This window comes from Crinia signifera, chromosome 8, assembly GCF_055691185.1.
Source record: "Crinia signifera chromosome 8, ASM5569118v1, whole genome shotgun sequence".
NCBI lineage: Eukaryota > Metazoa > Chordata > Amphibia > Anura > Myobatrachidae > Crinia > Crinia signifera.
In genome coordinates this window covers 17,846,047-17,861,220 of record NC_139224.1, presented here as the reverse complement: position 1 = coordinate 17,861,220, position 15,174 = coordinate 17,846,047, and the positions used below count along the sequence as shown (strand labels likewise).

Sequence of the window (15,174 nt, the reverse complement as noted above, 5' to 3'; positions counted from 1 at the left end):
CTGACAGCATGGTCCCCTGGGGTGGGGAGTAGATTGTATTCAGCACAGTGTAACCATATGTACCTGACAGCGCGGTCCCCTGGGGTGGGGAGTCCCAGCTCGTATCCAGTACAGTGTAACCATATGTACCTGACAGCGCGGTCCCCTGGGGTGGGGAGTCCCAGCTTGTATGCCGCACAGTGTAACCATATGTACCTGACAGAGCGGTCCCCTGGGTTGGGGAGTCCCAGCTTGTATCCAGCACAGTGTAACCATATGTACCTGACAGCGTGGTCCCCTGGGGTAGGGAGTCCCAGCTTGTATCCAGCACAGTGTAACCATATGTACCTGACAGCGCGGTCCCCTGGGGTAGGGAGTCCCAGCTTGTATCCTGCACAGTGTAACCATATGTACCTGACAGCGCGGTCCCCTGGGTTAGGGAGTCCCAGCTTGTATCCTGCACAGTGTAACCATATGTACCTCACAGCGCGGTCCCCTGGGGTAGGGAGTCCCAGCTTGTATCCTGCACAGTGTAACCATATGTACCTCACAGCGCGGTCCCCTGGGGTAGGGAGTCCCAGCTTGTATCCCGCACAGTGTAACCATATGTACCTGACAGCGCGGTCCCCTGGGTTGGGGAGTCCCAGCTTGTATCCAGCACAGTGTAACCATATGTACCTGACAGCGTGGTCCCCTGGGGTAGGGAGTCCCAGCTTGTATCCAGCACAGTGTAACCATATGTACCTGACAGCGCGGTCCCCTGGGGTAGGGAGTCCCAGCTTGTATCCTGCACAGTGTAACCATATGTACCTCACAGCGCGGTCCTCTGGTGTAGGGTGTCCCAGCTTGTATCCAGCACAGTGTAACCATACTGTATGTACCTGACAGCGCGGTCTCCTGGGTTGGGGAGTCCCAGCTTGTATCCAGCACAATGTAACCATATGTACCTCACAGTGCGGTCCTCTGGTGTAGGGTGTCCCGGCTTGTACAATATGTAATGTTTTCCCCCCTGTGTATTCCATGCACTCATGTTCTGCTCTCTCTTACAGCGCTCCTGGGCGGCTGGAGAACTCCGGACGTTTGGCTGGACAAAGTTCCGCTCCACAGACGTTCAGACAGATTCCTCCAAGCGCTGACAGCACAAAAGAAATCAGAAGCCATGTATCCCCATCGCAGCAAGTCTCCGAAGTCTCCAGGAGGACCCTGCAGGTGGAAAGCAAAGGTCACCGGACAGGAAGGTCACCGCTAGCATCTCCGGACAGAGGGACCACACCCACCTCACCCTATTCAGTGCCGCAGATCGCCCCCATGCCCAGCAGCACGCTCTGTCCTATATGCAACACGACCGACCTCACCTCCTCTCCGAATCAGCCAAACTTCAACACTTGTACGCAGTGTCACAACGAAGTGTGCAACCAGTGTGGCTTCAACCCCAACCCTCACCTGACACAGGTAACTCCTCCGTCCTGCCCACGGGCACCTGCCACAGCACCAGTGTGCACTGCCCATGCTACATCATGGTTGCCTACCTGACCCTCTCCATGAGGGAGAAAATGCTCTGTTCCTGGATTTTCCTGGTAATGTAGGATTGCCAGCACCTGTTTGGAGTTAGGTAACTGATAAGAAAGGTGTCACAACAGGTGCTGGCAATCCTACATAGTGTTCACTCTAGAAATTTTGCCGGGCAGGGCGCCGGGGGGCGGTCCGGGGCCGCCGACGGCACACTTGTGGGCGGTCCCAGACCACCGACGTCACGAAAGTGGGCGGACCAGGCCGCCGACGTCACTAAAGGGGTCGGGCCGGGCCGCCGACCTCACTAAAGGGGGCGGGCCCGGTCGCCGACATCAGTACAGGGGACGGGCCCGGCCCTGCCGAAGATGCCGTCACCACGGGGGAAGGTGCCTTGATGCCGGGGAAGCGCCGGGCATCGCCGTCTAAGGCGGCGCTGGGCTTCCCTGTGCAAGGAGTCGGGCAGGCACCAGGCTGTTTTAGCGGGGCGCTGCTAGAGGGGCAGGGCGCATCTTGCCCTTTAAAAATCGGGCAGGGCGCAGCGCCCCGCTAAAACAGCCTAGTGGGAACACTACTACATTACCAGGGAAGTCCAGGAACAGAGCATTGTGTCCTCCTGGAGAGGGGCATGCTGGGAGGTATGGATAATGTATGATTGCTAGCACCTGTGTGGAGTTAGGTAAATTATAAGAAAGGTGTCACCACAGGTGCTGGCAATCATATGTTACCAGGGAAGCCCAGGAACAGAGCATTTTCTCCCTGAAGGAGTGGGTCAGGTAGGCAACCATGTGTAACATGTATGACTCAGGTAGCGTTTGCAGGGTTGCATTGTCACAGAATTAGTGTAAGATGGGGCACACATCAGAATCGTGTGTATTACACGTGGCAGTGTGGCCGATGTACCAATATATCATGTGTACGGTATAGCAGTGTATTCCACATTCACATTACGGTCGTCCTATCTGATGGGAGGGACATTAGATGGGATGGCCCGCAGTCGGCGCGATTGAGCGTACACAGTGGCCCTTATTCTGGTTCACGCGCAAAGGCAATTTCCTTCTCAAATGGACAAAACTACCTGCAGTGCGCAGGTGGTGCAGATGTAATGTGCAGGGAGAGATGCTGCACTGCAGGGGGTGCAGATGTAATGAGCAGAGAGAGATGCTGCACTGCAGGTGGTGCAGATGTAATGTGCAGAGTGAGTTGCTGCACTGCAGGTGGTGCAGATGTAATGAGCATAGAGAGATGCTGCACTGCAGGTGGTGCAGATGTAATGTGCAGAGTGAGTTGCTGCACTGCAGGTGGTGCAGATGTAATGAGCAGAGAGAGATGCTGCACTGCAGGTGGTGCAGATGTAATGTGCAGAGAGAGATGCTGCACTGCAGGTGGTGCAGATGTAATGTGCAGAGTGAGTTGCTGCACTGCAGGTGGTGCAGATGTAATGTGCAGAGAGAGATGCTGCACTGCAGGTGGTGCAGATGTAATGTGCAGAGAGAGATGCTGCACTGCAGGGGGTGCAGATGTAACGTGCAGAGAGAATTCGATTTGGGTGAGTTTTTTGTTTCTGTGCAGAGTAAATACTTCACACTTGTCTACCTGACCCTCTCCTTCAGGGAGAAAATGTTCTGTTCCTGCACTTCCCTGGTAATGTATGATTGCCAGCACCTGTGGTGACACCTTTCTTATAAATTACCTAGCTCCCCACAGGTGCTGGCAATCTTACATTACCAGGGAATCCCGGGAACAGAGCATTGTGTCCTCCTGGAGAGGGGCATGCTGGGAGGTATGGATAATGTATGATTGCCAGCACCTGTGGGGAGCTAGGTAACTGATAAGAAAGGTGTCACCACAGGTGCTGGCAATCATACATTACCAGGGAAGCCCAGGACCAGAGCATTGTGTCCTCCTGGAGAGGGGCATGCTGGGAGGTATGGATAATGTATGATTGCCATCACCTGTGGGGAGCTGGGTAACTGATAAGTAAGGTGTCACCACAGGTGCTGGCAATCATACATTACCAGGGAAGCCCAGGAACAGAGCATTGTGTCCTCCTGGAGAGGGGCATGCTGGGAGGTATGGATAATGGATGATTGCCATCACCTGTGAGGAGCTAGGTAATTGATCAGAAAGGTGTCACCACAGGTGCTGGCAATCCTACATTACCAGGGAAGCCCAGGAACAGAGCATGTTCTCCCCCATTATCAGTGCGGATCTGTCCCCTACGCCTACAGCACCATCATGAGAAGCCCATCAGGGGCCACGCGTGTAATATACACAGAGCTCTAGATAATGGGCACATCGTGGGCAGGAAATACTATGTTACCCGCTACGCTAAGGACATTGTGGTAATGTAGCGCTCATTGGGGCGACCACTGAAGGTCGACAGGGCTTAGGTCGACACCTGAAATAGATCAACATGGATAAGGTCGACATGGTTGGAAGGTCGACACAAGCATTAGGTCCACATTGGCATGGTTGACAGGCAAAAGGTCAACATGATTTTTTCATCCCTAAGGACATGGACAACGTGGAAGTCACTGCGCCCCTCACTGCGCCCGCCATGCTGCGCTCTGCTTCCCCCTAGTGGCTAATAGGGCGTTATACACTGCCTGTCGGCACACATCGGCTCAAAAACAACCGTGAGAAACTCATGTCGACCTTTTGACTGTTTACACCGTTACATTATACCGTTACATGTGACATTACATTATACCGTTACATGTGACATTACATTATACCGTTACATGTGACATTACATTATACCGTTACATGTGACATTATATTATACCGTTACATGTGACATTACATTATACCGTTACATGTGACATTATATCATACCGTTACATGTGACATTATATTATACCGTTACATCTGACATTACATTATACCATTACATCTGACATTATATTGTACCGTTACATCTGACATTACATTATACCATTACATGTGACATTATATTATACCGTTACATGTGACATTATATTATACCGTTACATCTGACATTACATTATACCATTACATGTGACATTATATTATACCGTTACATCTGACATTACATTATACCATTACATGTGACATTATATTATACCGTTACATGTGACATTATATTATACCGTTACATGTGACATTATATTATACCATTACATCTGACATTATATTGTACCGTTACATCTGACATTACATTATACCATTACATGTGACATTATATTATACCATTACATGTGACATTATATTATACCATTACATGTGACATTATATTATACTGTAACATGTGACATTACATTATACCGTTACACCTGACAATACATTATACCGTTACATCTGACATTACATTATACCGTTACATCTGACATTACATTATACCGTTACATGTGACATTAGATTATACCGTTACATGTGACATTACATTATACTGTTACATCTGACATTAGATTATACCGTTACATCTGACATTACATTATACCGTTACATGTGACATATTATACTGTTACATCTGACATTAGATTATACTGTTACATCTGACATTACATTATACCGTTACATCTGACATTACATTATACCGTTACATGTGACATTAGATTATACCGTTACATGTGACATTATATTGTACCGTTACATCTGACATTATATTATACCGTTATATCTGACATTATATTATACTGTTACATGCGACATTAGATTATACCGTTACATCTGACATAAGATTATACCATTACATCTGACATTACATGATACCATTACATCTGAAAATACATTATACCATTACATCTGACATTGGATGATAGTTACATCTGACATTACATTAAACCGTTACATCTGACATTACATTAAACCGTTACAGATGACATTACATTACACCGTTACATGTGACATTACATTACACCATTACATCTCACATTATATGATACCGTTACATTACATCTGACAATATATTATACTGTTACATGTGACATTATATTATACTGTTACATCTGACATTAGATTATACCGTTACATCTGACATTAGATTATACCGTTACATCTGACATTGCATTATACCATTACATGTGACATTATATTATACCATTACATGTGACATTATATTATACCGTTACATGTGACATTATATTATACCGTTACATGTGACATTATATTATACCGTTACATCTGACATTAGATTATACCGTTACATCTGACATTGCATTACCGTTACACCTGACATTAGATTATACCGTTACATCTGACATTACATTATACCGTTACATCTGACATTACATTATACCGTTACACCTGACATTACATTATACCGTTACATGTGACATTACATTATACCGTTACATCTGACATTAGATTATACCGTTACATCTGACATTAGATTATACCGTTACATCTGACATTGCATTATACCATTACATGTGACATTATATTATACCATTACATGTGACATTATATTATACCGTTACATGTGACATTATATTATACCGTTACATCTGACATTAGATTATACCGTTACATCTGACATTGCATTATACCGTTACACCTGACATTAGATTATACCGTTACATCTGACATTACATTATACCGTTACATCTGACATTACATTATACTGTTACATCTGACATTAGATTATACCGTTACATGTGACATTATATTATACCATTACATCTGACATTATATGATACCGTTACATCTGACATTACATTATACCGTTACACCTGACATTACATTATACCGTTACATGTGACATTACATTATACCGTTACATCTGACATTAGATTATACCGTTACACCTGACATTACATTATACCATTACATCTGACATTACATTATACGGTTACATCTGACATTACATTATACTGTTACATCTGACATTATATAATACCGTTACATCTGACATTACATTATACGGTTACATCTGACATTAGATTATACTGTTACATCTGACATTACATTATACCATAACATCTGACATTAGATTATACCGTTACATCTGACATTACATTATACCGTTACATCTGACATTAGATTATACCGTTACATCTGACATTACATTATACCGTTACATCTGACATTAGATTATACCATTACATCTGACATTACATTATACCGTTACATCTGACATTACATTATACTGTTACATCTGACATTACATTATACCGTTACATGTGACATTACATTATACCGTTACATGTGACATTACATTATACGGTTACATCTGACATTAGATTATACTGTTACATCTGACATTACATTATACCGTTACATCTGACATTACATTATACCGTTACATCTGACATTAGATTATACTGTTACATCTGACATTACATTATACCGTTACATCTGACATTATATAATACCGTTACATCTGACATTACATTATACGGTTACATCTGACATTAGATTATACTGTTACATCTGACATTACATTATACCGTTACATCTGACATTAGATTATACCATTACATCTGACATTACATTATACCGTTACATCTGACATTAGATTATACTGTTACATCTGACATTACATTATACTGTTACATCTGACATTATATAATACCGTTACATCTGACATTACATTATACGGTTACATCTGACATTAGATTATACTGTTACATCTGACATTACATTATACCGTTACATCTGACATTAGATTATACCATTACATCTGACATTGCATTATACCGTTACATGTGACATTATATTATACCGTTACATCTGACATTACATTATACCGTTACATCTGACATTAGATTATACCATTACATCTGACATTACATTATACCGTTACATGTGACATTATATTATACCGTTACATCTGACATTATATGAAACCGTTACATCTGACATTATTTTATACTGTTTCTTCTTACATTATATGATACCGTTACATCTGACATAATATAATTTACCATTACATCTGCCATTACATTATACCTGCTGCGAGTTATACAGAACATGGAAGGTCTGCAATGCCATGTGCTAATTGCTCGCTACATACCGTCTGAGCACTAATTGCATCTATTATTAGCCCTATTTTTGTGATAAGTTTCTGGTGCTTTGCATTTGGCTGAGCGCAGCTTGGACATGCTACTAAAGCTCATTATTAGCTGACTGGATCCCTGATATTATAGTACATAGGCATTCTCAGCTGCTGTGTAATGGGGTGACGGCAGATCAATGACACAGAACCTTCTAGCGTCTCTTCCAGGACGAACAGGTAAATGAGCGCTTTTATCTGGTCCTTGGGAAACTGAATTGGCAAAGAGTCACATAATAGCCGGTCGGAGAAGGCAGCGGCTGCGGGGACGGATTCCTCCGCAGTTCTGCAGTCTTCCTCCTGTGCTGCAGTCTTACTCCTGTGCTGCAGTCGTCCTCCTGTGCTGCGGACTTCCTCCTGTGCTTCATTCTTACTCCTGTGCTGCAGCCTTCCTCTTGTGCTGCAGTCTTACTCCTGTGCTACAGCCTTCCTCCTGTGCAGTAGTCTTTGTCCTGTGCTGCAGTCTTCCTCCTGTGCTGCAGACTTCCTCTTGTGCTGCAGTCTTCCTCCTGTGCTGCAGTATTCCTCTTGTGCTGCAGACTTCCTCCTGTGCTGCAGCCTTCCTCCTGTGCTGCAGTATTCCTCTTGTGCTGCAGACTTCCTCCTGTGCTGCAGTCTTCCTCTTGTGCTGCAGACTTTCTCTTGTGCTGCAGACTTTCTCTTGTGCTGCAGGCTTCCTCCTGTGCTGCAGGCTTCCTCCTGTACTGCAGTCTTCCTCTTGTGCTGCAGTCTTTCTCTTGTGCTGCAGTCTTCCTCTTGTGCTGCGGGCTTCCTCCTGTGCTGCAGTCTTCCTCTTGTGCTGCAGTCTTCCTCTTGTGCTGCGGGCTTCCTCCTGTGCTGCAGTATTCCTCCTGTGCTGCAGTATTCCTCCTGTGATGCAGCCTTCCTCCTGTGCTGCAGTCACATTTTCATGTAAGATGCTGTGAATATTCTTGCTTGTATTTGGCTGCAGCTCCCTCATCAGAACCCTGAGGTGTTGCAGAGCTAGAAAGCAGTGGGCAATGTTTCACAAACAGAGCAGGTATCCTTGCACTGTGCCAGGACAGGTGGTGTAATGAAGGCCAGAGCAGTGTGGGGAGCAGGCACAGGTACACCTGGTGAGTGGTGTTATTGGGGGCAGATGCATATAGCAGGACTGGTGCTTACCGTGGTAGTGATAGATGATGCTTTTATCAGCAAATATTGTGTGTATGTTTGTGCATACATGTGTCACTGTATGCTTGTGTGTGTGTGTGTATGCATGTGTGATGTATGCTGGTGTGTGTGTGTGCATGCATGTATGTATGTGTGTTCTTGCGCTGTTCGGAGTTATTTTGCTGTATTGGGCTTCTTGTACCATAAATAGTTCCAAATAGCAAATGTTTGTAATGAATATTCTGTATATAATGTGGTGTTAAGTGTCTGAAATCTGCATCTTGCCTAAACTAGGAATGGTACTGTTACCATGAGAAGATATCTGGTCTACAGTATGTGTACGCTATCCTTGCCTATCGCCGATCACCTGTTCCTGTTCCCACCCACCGGAACCCCTGACTTGCTGATTCCGCCCACAGGGGCCCCTGACTTGCTGATCCTGGCCACTAGGGCCCCTGACTTGCTGATCCCGCCCACTAGGGCCCCTTACTTGCTGATCCCGCCCACTAGGGCCCTGACTTGCTGATCCCAGCCACAATGACAAAACAGCACCCCCCCCCACCACGTACACACGCGCACAAAACTGACAAAATAATAGACAAACATGAAACAGACTCTAAGCAACAGATCAGAACACAGACAAAAGCTACCAGCAGACTCCTCCACACAAGTGCAAGCTCCTGTGTCCAGCATACTGTACGTGCTTGAGTGGTTTGGGTTGTGTAACTTGTGTTTATGAGGGTGTTCTGTGCTTGTCTCCACCAATAGGACAGTGGTATTCAGTAGCTGACTATTTACATTTCTTTTTTCGCATTCAGACGTCGGTCACACTTCGAGGTCACAAACTGACGGCTGTTGTGATTGCTATATTTATGATAATACAAGGATCGTATGATCCCTCTACATTCCGGCGATGCCAAGAGGGTTGTAGTACATTTCCCCCGTAGTGCGTGTTACCTGGGTTATAGAAGGCGCGCTCCTGTTGGGCTGAGTGTTTTCAGATATTTGGAGAAGATTTTGTCAGTGATCTACAGTAGGTAGCGACTACAGGGTTCCAACATTCAGACACCGGAGGAGCTGGGGAATGTCAGCTCTGCAGCCCAGATTTCCTGCTGGGTGCTGCACACGTCTCTACAGCAACTTGGCATGTTCATTTCTCTAAATATAAACCTGCCGGAACACAAACCACCCACATCTGTTGTTTACCACGTACAGAATGCCACACACGCTAGCGACAGTCGTACAGGAGTAATGAGGTGGCAGGCCTCAAGAGTGAGCAGCATCCTGCCAAGACTGGGCACAGAACTTGTCCGAATGGAAATGCCGCTTCCATAACCATGACGTCCATGGCGGTACTATTGCCATAACACTGAATGTAGCGTCCCTCACTGCATAGTCAACCAATCAGAGGCAGCTAAGTCATGTGGCTGATGGTCGTTGTTTATAGACCCAGGTAGCCTGTCTGGACCTGCTCATCATTAGGGTACTTTACACTGATTGGTTGTCTGTCCCCATCCTGCCTCTGCAGACATAAGGCAATGCCAGGGTCAAATTGTAGCTAACCTGCTTACGAGGCCTGGTAACAGTAGCTGCTAGATTTACAGGGTGACCCCCTGGGCACCAGGCTGTAGTGTCTTACCCATGCCATCTGCGACAGGGTCCTCTTCAGCAAAGCTCACTTAGTTACATAGGCAGAAACTTCACTTGGCAGTAGAGCTGACACTCTGAAGTCCTCTGCCAAGACTTAGGACCCTTATATTGATATTTTCCTCCAGACGATTGGTTCTACGTTGGGCTCATGCCCACCACTGTTTCCTACATGGCTCTGCTGATTCCTGCATGGCTCTGCTGATTCCTACATGGCTCTGCTGTTTTCTACATTGCTCTGCTGATCCTACATGGCTCTGCTGTCTCCTACATTGCTCTGCTGATCCTACATGGCTCTGCTGTCTCCTACATTGCTCTGCTGATCCTACATGGCTCTGCTGTTTCCTACATGGCTCTGCTGTTTCCTACATGGCTCTGCTGTCTCCTACATGGCTCTGCTGTTTCCTACATGGCTCTGCTGTCTCCTACATGTCTCCCCTGATGTAGTGCCCTGATGACTCCTATGTGGCTCCCTGGATGTAGTGCTCTCACACTGTTGTACTCTGATGACTTCTACGAGGCTCCCTGAATATAGTGCTGTCACACAGTTGTATTCAGCTGACTCCTACGTGGCCCTGTGGATGTAGTGCTCTCACAAAGTTGTATTTTGATGACTCCTACATGGCTACCTGGATATAATGCTCTCACACTGTTGTACTCTGCTGACTCCTACATGGCTCTGCTGACTCCTACATGGCTCTGTTGACTCATGGCTCTGCTGATGTAATGCTCTGCTGACTCCTATGTGGCTCTGCTGACTGCTACGTGTCTCCCCTGATGTAGTGCTCTGATGACTCCTACATGGCTCCCTGGGTGTAGTGCTCTCACACGGTTGTACTTTGATGACTCCTACGTGGCTCCCTAGATGTAGTGCTCTCACACAGTTGTACTCTGCGGACTGCTACGTGGCTCCCTGAATGTAGTGCTCTCACACGGTTGTACTCTGCGGACTGCTACGTGGCTCCCTGGATGTAGTGCTCTCACACGGTTGTACTCTGATGACTTTTACTTGTCTCCCTGGAAGTACAGTAGTGCTCTCACACGGTTGTACTCTGCTGACTCCTATATGGCCCTGTGGATGTGGTGCTCTCACACGTTGTAATCTGCTGACTCTTTTGTGTCTCCCTGGATGTAGTGCGCTCACACAGTTGTACCCTGCTGACTCTTACATGGCTCCCTGGATGTTGTGCTATAACACAGTTGTACTCTGATGACTCCTATGTGGCTCTGTGGAGGTAGAGCTCTCACACAGTTGTACTCTGCTGACTTCTGCTTGGCTTCCTGGATGTAGTGCTCTCACACAGATGTACTCTGATGACTTCTGCATGGCTTCCTGGATGTAGTGCTCTCACACAGTTGTACTCTGCTGACTTCTACATGGCTTCCTGGATGTAGTGCTCTCACACAGTTGTACTCTGATGACATTGTGGCTCTGTGGATGTAGTGCTCTCACACGGTTGTACTCTGCTGACTTCTCCATGGCTTCCTGGATGTAGTGCTCTCACAGTCGTACACTGATGACTCCTACTTGGCTCCCTGGGTGTAGTGCTCTCACCCGGTTGTACTGTGATGACTACGTGGCTCTGTGGATGTAGTGCTCTCACACGGTTGTACTCTGATGACTCCTACTTGGCTCCCTGGATATAGTGATGTCACACAGATGACTCCTATGTGGCTCTTGTGGCCTGTGTGTTGGTGCACAATGCACTAGCAGGTTGGCAGAAGGTAGAAGAGCTTTGCAGCTATATAGGACTCCTGCTAACATATATGGCATGCAGAAAACATCAGCGCAGCACTAAACCTCATTAAATGCTGGCAAATAAGTGTTAATGTCGAGGGCATTAATTCGGTTTATTCTATTATGATGATCGTTCAGCGGCGCGGAGATGTGGGAGAATGTGAGGGCTCTCCGGAAGGGAGAACAGCTTCTGTCCTGTCTCTGAGTGACGGCAGCAGACGCAGGAATCAGGGATTTGCATACTGTTTTCTCTCATCCTCCTACATACAGTATGGAGCGGATTTCGTCCAAGCGGAGGAAATTGCAGAGTTCTTATTTCTGATCATCACTGATCTCCCGCTGTATGCGGAGGACAAGTGGCAATCAAAAATATGTTCCTTATCATCACACATTCCACACATCTAGTGTACAGCGATATACGTCATAGGCCTTATTATGCCATACAGTATGTGCTGCACCCAGCTCTATGGCTGATAAATCTTTCTTCCCTTCTCCCCTTATAGTGGGTGGCCACCCGGACATAGTCCTTCCCTATGTTCCCTCTTACACGGTTGTACTCTGCTGACTCCTACGTGGCTCCCTGGATGCTCCTCCCACTCTAGGGCGCTATTTGTGCCTAGCATTAGGACACCGAACATTGGGCCAAATGTATTAAACCTTAACAAGTGAAAAAGTACCAGACAATTAGCTGATGTGTTTGAGAAATGACAGTTAGGGGCTGATTGGCTGGTACGTTATCACTCTTTGAGCGGTATGTGTCAAATGCAAACTGCAGTAAAAATCCCGTTCTCTATGCGCAGGGTAATGCCAGATTTTTTTGGTGTTACCCAATAGAAGCTTGTGTGCGTCTTACTGCATATTGATGACCCCCACCGCCCACGTGGTCCTCCCTCATCTGCAGTCCGGGCAGCCTCTGGCTGTACCACCCGTTCTCTGTGACCTCCGCCCAAGCAACAGGGACTATTCTGGGTGCAGGATGGAGGAGGAGGAGCCAGGGAGTCTCTGCAGCGGTCTGCAGGAAGTGAGAAAGACCCGAAGAGACCCTCTCCCAAGCCGCCGACAGCTTCACATAGGGTATGTCATAAGTATCGTGGGATGCAAGGTGGGATGTTTTTGCATTGCTGTACATCGTGCACTACACTCTTGTGTACTGGGCGGCTTCCTCCTCTCTCGTGTACTGGGTGGCTTCCTCCTCCCTCATGTACTGGGCAGCTTCCACCTCTCTCGTGTACTGGGCGGCTTCCTCCTCTCTCGTGTACTGGGCGGCTTCCTGCTCCCTCGTGTACTGGGCGGCTCCCTCCTCTCTCGTGTACTGGGCAGCTTCCTCCTCTCTCGTGTACTGGGCAGCTTCCTCCTCTCTCGTGTACTGGGCAGCTTCCTCCTCTCTCGTGTACTGGGCAGCTTCCTCCTCTCTCGTGTAGTGGGCAGCTTCCTCCTCTCTCGTGTACTGGGTGGCTTCCTCCTCTCTCGTGTACTGGGCGGCTTCCTCCTCTCTCGTGTACTGGGCAGCTTCCATCTCTCGTGTACTGGGCGGCTTCCTCCTCTCTCGTGTACTGGGCGGCTTCTGCTCTCTCTCCCTATTTATGCTGTATTTTATCAACACACCCTGTAAGTTACCTTGTAATTTGTTTTTTTGTTTGCTATGTACGGCGCTGCGGACACTTTGTGGCGCCTTATAAATAAACGTACTACTACTACTACTACTACTACCAGGACAAGTAGCTGTGTATACCCATGGCCTGTACTGGGACATGTGTGTTGCTGTGTGTACCCATGGCCGGTGCCGGGAGACATGTGTTGCTGTGTATAGCCGGGACATGTGTGTAGCTGTATACCCATAGCCTGTACCGGGACACCTGTGTAGCTGTGTATATCCATGCTGTGTGTGTCCGGGACACATGTGTATCTGTGTATACCCATGGCCTGTGCTGGGACACGTGTGTAGATGTGTATGCCATGGCCTGTGCCGGGACATGTGTTTAGCTGTGTGTGTGTACTGGCCTCTACCGGGACACGTGTGTAGCTGTGTATACCTATGACCTGTACCAGGACACGTGTGTAGCTGTGTGTACCTATGGCCTGTACCGGGACACATCTGTAGCTGTGTATACCTATGGCCTGTACCGGGACACATGTGTAGCTGTATATACACATGCTGTGTTTGTGCTGGCCTGTGCAGGGACATATGTGTAGCGGTGGATTCCATGGCCTGTGCCGGGGCATGTGTGTAGCTGTGTATACCCATGGCCTGTACTGCAACACGTGTGTAGCTGCAAATACCCTTGGCCTGTGCTGGGACACGTGTGTAGCTGCAAATACCCTTGGCCTGTGCTGGGACACGTGTGGTGCTGTGTATAAGTACACATGTGTACCTATGTGTAAGCACATGTGTAGCTGTGTATAAGCATATGTGTAGCTGTGTATAAGTACATGTATGCAGCTTTGTATAAGCACATGTGTGTAGCTGTGTATACCTGGCCTGTAGCAGCGGGCACAGACAGATAATACAGGTGACAGGTAACAGTACCGGTCAGGGAGAGGTAAGTGAGCCTGTGTGTAGCTGTGTATACCTGGCCTGTAGCAGCGGGCACAGACAGATAGTACAGGTGACAGGTAACACTACTGGTCAGGGAGAGGTAAGTGAGCCTGTGTGTGTAGCTGTGTATACCTGGCCTGTAGCAGCGGGCACAGACAGATAGTACAGGTGACAGGTAACAGTACTGGTCAGGGAGAGGTAAGTGAGCCTGTGTGTAGCTGTGTATACCTGGCCTGTAGCAGCGGGCACAGACCGATAATACAGGTGACAGGTAACAGTACTGGTCAGGGAGAGGTAAGTGAGCCTGTGTGTAGCTGTGTGTACCTGGTCTGTAGAAGCGGGCACAGACAGATAGTACAGGTGACAGGTAACACTACTGGTCAGGGAGAGGTAAGTGAGCCTGTGTGTAGCTGTGTATACCTGGCCTGTAGCAGCGGGCACAGACAGATAGTACAGGTGACAGGTAAAAGTACTGTTCAGGGAGAGGTAAGTGAGCCTGTGTGTAGCTGTGTATACCTGGCCTGTAGCAGCGGGCACAGACAGATAATACAGGTGACAGGTAACACTACTGGTCAGGGAGAGGTAAGTGAGCCTTTGTGTAGCTGTGTATACCTG

General features: G+C 47.2%; 1 protein-coding gene across 1 annotated transcript in view; it reads left to right on the top strand.

Moving 5' to 3' along the window:
• BSN (bassoon presynaptic cytomatrix protein) overlaps positions 1–15,174 on the top strand; it is a 162,346-nt gene that overhangs the window by 46,427 nt on the left and 100,745 nt on the right. The window contains exon 2 of the mRNA XM_083155867.1: positions 1,029–1,431. Coding sequence (XP_083011993.1) covers positions 1,029–1,431 — 403 coding nt within the window. The remainder of the gene's footprint in view (positions 1–1,028; positions 1,432–15,174) is intronic.